The sequence below is a fragment of the Nematolebias whitei genome, chromosome 11 (assembly GCF_014905685.2).
Source record: "Nematolebias whitei isolate Nwh7 chromosome 11, NemWhi1, whole genome shotgun sequence".
NCBI lineage: Eukaryota > Metazoa > Chordata > Actinopteri > Cyprinodontiformes > Rivulidae > Nematolebias > Nematolebias whitei.
The window spans coordinates 20,699,659-20,708,186 of record NC_056508.1 but is presented as its reverse complement, the minus strand read 5'-3'; the positions used below and the strand labels follow the sequence as shown (position 1 = coordinate 20,708,186).

The following is an 8,528-nucleotide window of genomic DNA, read 5'->3' as shown; positions in this document are numbered from 1 at the left end:
CCCCCCCCCCGTCTGTCTCCTCCGCTGTTTAAATGAGATACTGGCATTTAAACATATTTACTGTACACAAAGATGTTTTTTAACTTATTTAAATATGTACCAGTCTTGACTGACTGCTTTTAAAAATAAATCTGATGACTTATCCACCGCTGAGCTCTCATGGACTGAAGGGGGGGGGGGGACTCCTTTCTCCACTTCGTGTTTGGATGTGGCTTTAAAATGAGATCCCAGTATTTAAACGCAAATTTACCGACACAGAAAGGTGTCACACACAAAGAATTTAAAAACTTTTATCAAAACATTTACCAGACTTGACTGCTTTTGCGTCTCCAATCCTGACCATTGACACGCGTTGATGCAGCTTACGGCTGCAGCTGTGCATGAAGCGCAAAAACCGGTAACAACACAGGAACTATCTGAAAAAATTAATTCACATCTATTTTGAGGGATGGTCCTTGAGAGTACCTCATTGGTCATTCAGGTTAGACTTCTGGTCACATGATGACAGAGTGGGTGGAGTTATGGTTGAGTATTTGAAACCATGAGTAAGAGTCGTCGTACATCTGATTACCTCAGGGTATTCTCTTAGTGTCACAAACGCCTGCCCCATGAGGGGTGGGATACTGTGAGCCACCAGCACCCAGCTCTGTCAGGAAAATATTAGTCAGTGGCAGGAAGCTACAGACAACAGGAAGTCCTTCAAAATAAAATATAAAAATATAAATTTTGGAAAAAAATACATAAATGAGATGTTCCTGCATATAAACCGCAGGGAGACAAAAGACAAAGACGGTACTTACAATTTAACACAAAGGTACAAAATAAAGTACCAACAAGTGATAAAGAAAATATGTTTACAAGGGCCAAAAGAAAATGGTAAACAACAACATAATAGTTGTAATGGTGCAAGTACGATGAAGTTGTATGAATAAGTCATTCAACCTTTATTTATACAGGTTAATCCCATTGAGCCTCGGGGATTCATTTACAAGAGAGACCTGATTAGATAAGTCCAAATCTCTTGCATGACAGGATACGCTTATGTACTCAGATCTTGTTCTGTTGAGTGTTAAGCCCCCAGTATACTCCCGTGTACGTCCATTCACGTGTACGTACTCGTGTACTGTACGCAGAGGGTTCAGACTCCAGCGTACACCCTGAGCAGCTGCAGAGCAGCTTCACAGACAAGGGGCGTTTACCTTGGGGACAAATTGAGATCGCCGATTGGTAATTTGCTGACACGCCTACTGGATTGATTGACAGGTCTGGGGAAAAACAAAAAAACGAGCGCTGGCAGCCTCAGCCACAGCGGTGTTCTGTGTTTATATGTTGTTAATAAAAAGATCTAAAAATTAAAAAATAAAACAGGGAGCGCTGGCTCTGCAGCCCACACATCAGACCAGCCCACCAGGAACTCTCCAGACCCTCCCGCAGCCACGCTGGACCTGAGTTTAATTCGCTCGTGACAAATTCCTTCATTTGTCTCCATTTCAGTCATTGCATCACCGGAGGAGGAAGAGATCACTGCCTCTTGGCAAAAAAACAAAAGAAAAAGCCATATCAGGGATGAAGAAGGGGAATTTAATACATTGGTGTCACATACAAAACAGTGCGTCGCTGGGCAGTTTATTGTGCGACACCGCGTACGTGGTCGTAAAAACTGAGCTTTGCACGGACATGCCCTGGGGGGTACGCTCGTACCTCTGCAGTACGTGTACCCCTCTGCGTATGGACGTACGTGGGAATATACGGGGGGCTTTAAGGTTTGTGAACAGCAGAGGCATCAGTCTTGAGGGATGCGATGCCACCAGTAGCTCAATTATTTACTTTTAAGTGTTGATCATTTCCCCCTGAATGTAGATCTACTCATCCCAGTCACCAAAACCGTTTAGAAACGCTGGCCTTTAATCTGTAAGTTGTCTCGTTGAAGTATGCTGTGAACTTGCAGGAACTGGACTGGAAGTCTCTTGAATCTGTAGCATTTAGTACTCTGTTAACAAAATATGTGCTGTCTTTTTTTATGTTCCAGATGATGAACAACATGGGAGGAGAGGACGACCTGGGTGATCTAGATGGTGCAGATGAAGTAAGAATCTTTTCATCACTTCTTTTCAAACCATTACTGTCATCAGTGCAGTCTCATTAAGCAGAGTTACGTCATCATCAGATGTTGGGCAGTCGAGTGTAGTGGTGATCAACCTCATTTTTCTCTTCCCTGTTTTTACTCTAGGACGACTCTGCAGATAGTGACGATGAAAGTAAGTCTGAGCCTTTTGTACACACTAGTTCTGCTGTAATTTGTGACTGAAAAATGTCGTTCTTTTTTTTTTTCCTTCAGAAATGCCAGACTTGGAGTAGAAACCTGTCGACTTCTAAAGAAAGGGGAACAACGGGGGACAAGAGGAATCTTTAACAAATGTATATGTTGAAACTGAAGGCAGTGACAAACGGCTGTACATATGAGTCCGTAGCCATATTTAAATCCATAGCCTCCGCTCCAAACTGTTGGACCAGTCGTCTACTCAAGGTTGATTTGCATGGTATTGTACAGAGCAGCTATTTCCACATCCATTTGCTGTACTGCACCTTTTCAGGAATCTTGTTTTTAACGTTAAATATTACAACCAAGCACACCTTTTTATTTCTTGGGGCTGGGGGGGGCGCTGTAAACTTGTACTCATCTGAGCAATATATGTTGAGAGCAAAGATTTACTGTTTCCAAATTAATTGTAGTTTAAAAATGATCAGACCCACTTCTTCCTAATGTGTTTTTTTTAAGTTGGTCGACGAGTGTAGTGCGTCAAAATTAAAACGGTAGATGCGTTTGTTGATGAGGTTTCTCTAAAGCCTTCCATGTGCTGTAAATTAGATATTTGGGATCTGTATCAACAACTTCACTTTACAGTCTACATGTTTCCCTTGTAAAAATCTGTAAAATTTGAAGCCTGACGTCGTTGCATATCTCTCTGCATCTTTTCAGTGGTTTTTTTCCGTACTAATTGATTACCTATTTGATCAGCTCTCACTTCATACCTGCCTAACATGCACGTTTCACAGAAGAGGTGAATGTTTCAGCTTACAGAGGGGCTCAAAACTTGGTGTGGCCTCAACATGACGTGGTTTGTTGCTATCCTCCTGGGTTTGTTTTATCTTTTGTCCCTTGCAGGTGAGGGAGTGTCGAAACAAAACTGCAACCAGTGATGACCAAAACTGTAAAGGGAGACGAGTGATGTTCTATTATAGTGGAAATTATTTCTTTTTTTTACTGTCTACATCTTTCTAATAAACTGTTTAAGAATCATTACGATGCTTTTGTTTTTTTCCTCCTCCTCTCCCCCCCCCCCCCCCTTGAATAAACTGGTTAGATTGTAAACTTTAATCTTCTGTGGAAAGTTTTGTGCAGAAGATGATTGGAGCAAGGAGCAGGAATTAAGGGTGTGGGGGGTGCTGCAGCACCACCTGATGACTGCAGGAGATCATGCATGTCCAGATACGTAATGAATTACTGAATTAAGATTTTATAGGTACTGAAAAATGTTTAAAATTTATAATTTTATATTTTCTTAAATCTATATCTGTCCGATTATATTAAAACATTTGGCTGATACTGATCTTTTATATACGTTCCTTTGTCAAACATAGCCCTTTTATTTAGGCTTATTTGCTACAAAAATTGTGTAAGATCTGGTGAAGTATATTCGGTAACAGCCATATGCATAGCACTTTAACTTATATTAAATTAAAGGTGTTAAATGTTATTTATTAGCATTAGTCACCTGCGATGCTGTCTCACTTGTGGAGGCTTGTTCCAGGTTCCTATAGCTGCACTGTGGGATCCTCTGCACTCCTGTGCATGAAGGACAGACTTTTTAAGTTCAAAGATTTTGTCTATCCATTGTGTCGTAAGACTAATGCTAACGGGGCTAACACGACGTCCACATGTCTGGTAAAACTCACCCAACAAGTCGTGCTATCGGCTATTAGCTTCTCAATGATGTCGGAAAGGACGGCTTGTAACTGGTAACGTTACGTCGGAAAATTATCCGACTGGGGACGATGTAGTGAGGCTCAACGTAGTCCATAAATCTTCTGAATCCGACATCCTCACCAACGAAAAATAAAACTTCCACACTGCTGACATTTTGAATTTTCCACTGTGAGCTCGGGTAGGCACACGTGACGTCGTTGCGTTGCGCTGCAGGCCAAAACGGCGCCTTTTACATCAGCGAGTTATTTTAATGGAATGGCTGATGTCCGATATCGAACTTTAACGTTAATATCAGCAGATACCAATACCATGCCGATAACATCGTGCATCCCAAGAATTTTTACAAATGCTTAAAACCCATAAACAGATCAGCTATGAATACTTGTTTACTCCCTCTGGCACAGCGACTGCTCCTGACTTGAACTTTTTATTTTTCCTAATTTCAGTAAAATTAAGACAGTTGTGGACAATACATATAAAATTTTTTATTTTACAACATATTTGTATTTACCTGACTAGAAATTTGATTTAACTTTGAAATCACATCTATCGTTACTTTTACCCGCTTCTTACTTTTTGGGTCACGGGGGTCCCTGGTGCCATATCCAGCAGTCATTGCCAGAGGCGGACTGGCCATCGGGAGCGTCGGGACAATTCCCGGTGGCCTGGTTGCCGAGGAACGGGACTAAAGGCTCGGTTCGGGTCGCACGGACTTTATTATTTTAAATAAACAATTCACTTTTGCCTGGGCTCAGGTCTCACGCTGCACTGCAGCGACGGAGAAAGCCTGGCACATCCCCCGGCCGGGCCGGCCCCCTCCCTTCCTTTTCTGTGTGTCACTCACAGAGCAGAGACACACACACACACACATTGCGCCCGCCCCCCTCCCCGCCCTAGGACTCGCGCTCCCGATGGTGTTGGCGCGCGGTGCGTGCATCTCAGAGCCAAAGAAGAGGAAAGGTGGAGCAGAGAGAGAGAGGATAAAAAAGAGAAAAGCTCTGGCCGCGGATGCTGCTAAGTGCTATAAATTAATGTTTGTTCGTAATGGAGCAGGTAAGAGAAACACTTGTGTTGAAAAAATTGAACTCTGGCACAGTTTATCAGCACAGCTTAATATCCACATGCTAGCTTCACTTTGAGGGACCTAAGTGGGCCAAAACTGACTTAATATAACAAATGTTTTTAAGTTTTTACAAAGAATATTGCAAATTTTATAATATGGGTTAGGATCTGAAAAAAGTTTAATGTTGAAATGTCTAGGAATTCAGATTTTTTTGTATCTAAAAAAGTTAAGTCAGGTCCTCTGGACAAATAAAAAAAAACTTGTTGAAACTTTTGTCTTTAATCCAAAAAACTAAGTTCAGTCTGAGGAGTTGCAACAAGCTCAGTTTCAAATAGCCTCTTCTCATAGTGGATCAACCAGTTTGTTGTTAACATCCAGAACTAGCTGTTAACATAAGGAAGACCTGCAGCCTAACAACCCCTAACAATGGTTTCTTTTCACAAAGATGGCTTCCTTTACTCCTCTCTCAAACCATAGTTCCTCTCTATCAAGGATGTGCACATCTTCATCCCTGAAAGTGACTGCTGGCCTGCAGATGAGTGTAAACTGCCGAGTCTTGGCCTGAAGATGTTGCTCTTCTGTGCTGGGCCAAAGAGCAACATCATCAGGCCAGGAGAACTCTGTGGTTTACACTCATCTGCAGGCCAGCAGTCACTTTCAGGGATGAAGATGTGCTCATCCTTGATAGAGAGAAGTGTTGGTTTGAGAGAGGAGTAAAGGAAGCCATCTTTGTGATGAGAACTCATCCATCATTAAACAGGGACAGAGGCCTCTGTGTCCAACTGTAGCCCTCTTACAATGCTGTTATTGCTGGTATCTCTCAGCCCCCTGTGAATAGCAAACAGCCTAGAGCACTAACGATCCATTGTTAGGCTGATGATGGTCCTCCTTTATCATGTTAACAGCTAGTTCTGGATGTCAGCAACAAACTGGTTGATCCACTATGAAAAGAGACTATTTGAAACTAAGTTTGTTGCAGCTTCTCAAACTGACAGTCTTTTGGATTAAAGACTAAACGTTTCAACAAGTTGTTTTTTTTTTTAATCTGTCCAGAGGACCTGACTTAACTTTTTTAGATTTTCTACCTGGATTATTGAGGATATTTTGTGTATACCCTTCATTACTCCAATAAATTATCTGAATATTAAAATCCTTGTATTACAATATTTTATTTAAACTTTATTTTACCAGGTAAAGTTCCGTTGAGATTAAGAACTTTTTTTTTGTTATATGAATAGCCAATACATATAAATAGTCAATAAGTGAAAATGAATAGATGGGAAATTATGGATGGCTTTTTAGACGTGTGCAAACAACATGCATTCAAAGTGCGCTCAATTGAACTCAGTCTTGGTGGTTTGCGTTAATCAGGTGGTGGTGGCCTGGGATGGTATCAAAATTCCCGGCCTGGATTATTGTCCCAGTCCGCCCCTGGTCATTGCAGAGGTGGGCCCATGAAAGGTCTTCGGTCCATCACAAGGACATAAAGAGCCAAAAGAGACAACCATTGACTCTCACTCACACCTAGGAATAATTTAGAGTTACCAATCAGCCTAACATGCGTGTTTTTGGTCTGGGAGGAAACTGGAGAAAACCCACATACACGGAGAGAACACAAACCACCCAGAAAGACCCCCAGCTGAGATTTGATCTGGCAACCTCACTGAGACAGCTGTTGTTCATATTGACCATAATTGATTATTAGCAGCAATAAAACATGAAACATCCAACAGTTTGTATAATTTTATAGGTACTGTATTTTGTATATCCAATATACACAGCATACTGTAATGATCATATAGCTTTGCATTATATTACACAGATGCAAATTATACCATACCACTTTATTTATAGAGCACTTAAAACAGCAACAAGGCCAACCAAAGTGCTGTACAGACAAAACAACAGGTAACACACCAAGCAACATACAAAATGAGGTAAATCAGAATATAGACATAAAAACGATGCAGATAATGACGACAAACCAGTGTAGAGCATACAGGATCAAAACACAGATCATCTGGTGTTGAAAGCTACTGAATAGTAGTGAGTTTTTAAACGGGACTTGAAAACCGAGAGGGAGGGGGCCTGTCTGACGAGCAGAGGTAACTCGTTCCAGAGTCTTGGTCCTGCTACAGAGAAGGCCCTGTCACCCCTGCGCTTAAGACGAGTTCCTGGAACTGTGAGGAGCAACTGGTCCGCTGACCTCGGGGAACGTGGTGGGACATACGGTTGTAGCAGATCAGAGAGATGGGGGGGCGACACTGTTCAGTGATTTCTAGACATACAGTACAGGAGTATTTTGAACTGGATTCGAAAGTGAACCGGTAACCAGTGCAGTGAGGCCAAAACTGGTGTAATGTGCTCTCTTTTGCCTGTACTGGTTAAAAATCGGGCTGCTGCATTCTGGACCAGTTGTAGTCGTGCTATGGAGGTCTGACTGATACCAAACAGGTGCGAATTGCAGTAATCAAGCCTAGATGTAATGAATGCATGTATTACTGTCTCCAGGTTATTTTTGGACAATATGGGCTTCAGTTTAGAGCCGCCTCAGTTGGAAGAAGCATGATTTAACAATCATGTTTACATGACTGTTAAGTTTCAGGGAAGGGTCCATTATCACGCCCAGATTAATGACTCTTTGTTTTTATGACAGGGTTAGAGCAGAGAGGTCGATGCAGTGGTTTGTGATCGTGTCATTGGGAGGGAACAACATGACTTCAGACTTCTTTTCATTGAAACTTAAGAAATTTAAAGCCATCCAGTCCCTGATGTCAGCCAGGCAGTCAAGCAGAGGTTGAATAGAGCATGTACCATTTTGTCTTAGTGGGAAGTAAATTTGACAGTCATCGGCATAGAAGTGGAAGGGCATGTTGTGTTTCCGGAAAATAGCACCAAGCGGCAGCAGGTATAAAGAGAATAGGAGGGGACCCAGGATGGACCCCTGCGGAACCCCCCATTTAAGCTCTGCCTCTGCGGAACTAAAATCCTTGATGGAGATCACAAAAGGATCTATCAGCTAGGTAGGATCTGAACCAATTGAGGGATGATCCTGTGACGCCCACCCACTGCTCCAACCTAGCAATGAGGATCTCATGGTCGATGGTGTCAAAGGCAGCTGTGAGGTCATATAGGACGAGCAGCACAGAATCACCAGTATCTGTGAATCTGAAGATGTTAAAGACCTTCAGCAGGGCAGTTTCAGTGCTGTGGAGAGGTTTAAAGCCAGATTGGAAAAGCTCTAAGATGCTCCAGGAAGCACTTCAACTGGGACTCGACTATTTTCTCCAGTACTTTAGAAACAAATGGGAGTTTGGAGACAGGCCGGATGTTGGAAACGACGGAGGGGTCAAGGTTTGGTTTTTTCAGGAGAGGCTGGACAGCAGCATATTTAAAGGTTTTTGGCACCACGCCAGTGGATAAACTACTGTTTACTATATCAAGAATGGACAGACCTAGAGTGGGAAAAACCTCCTT

At 42.3% G+C, this 8,528-nt stretch overlaps 1 protein-coding gene across 1 annotated transcript in view; it reads left to right on the top strand.

Annotated features, from left to right (window-relative positions):
• The window catches only part of ptges3b (prostaglandin E synthase 3b (cytosolic)), a 9,051-nt gene extending 5,763 nt beyond the window's left edge, over nucleotides 1-3,288 (top strand). Inside the window, exons 6-8 of the mRNA XM_037683989.1 lie at nucleotides 2,030-2,086; nucleotides 2,231-2,258; nucleotides 2,339-3,288. Of these exons, the coding sequence (XP_037539917.1) occupies nucleotides 2,030-2,086; nucleotides 2,231-2,258; nucleotides 2,339-2,358 (105 nt within the window). The 3' untranslated portion in view covers nucleotides 2,359-3,288. The remainder of the gene's footprint in view (nucleotides 1-2,029; nucleotides 2,087-2,230; nucleotides 2,259-2,338) is intronic.
• The last annotated feature ends 5,240 nt before the right edge of the window (nucleotides 3,289-8,528 follow it).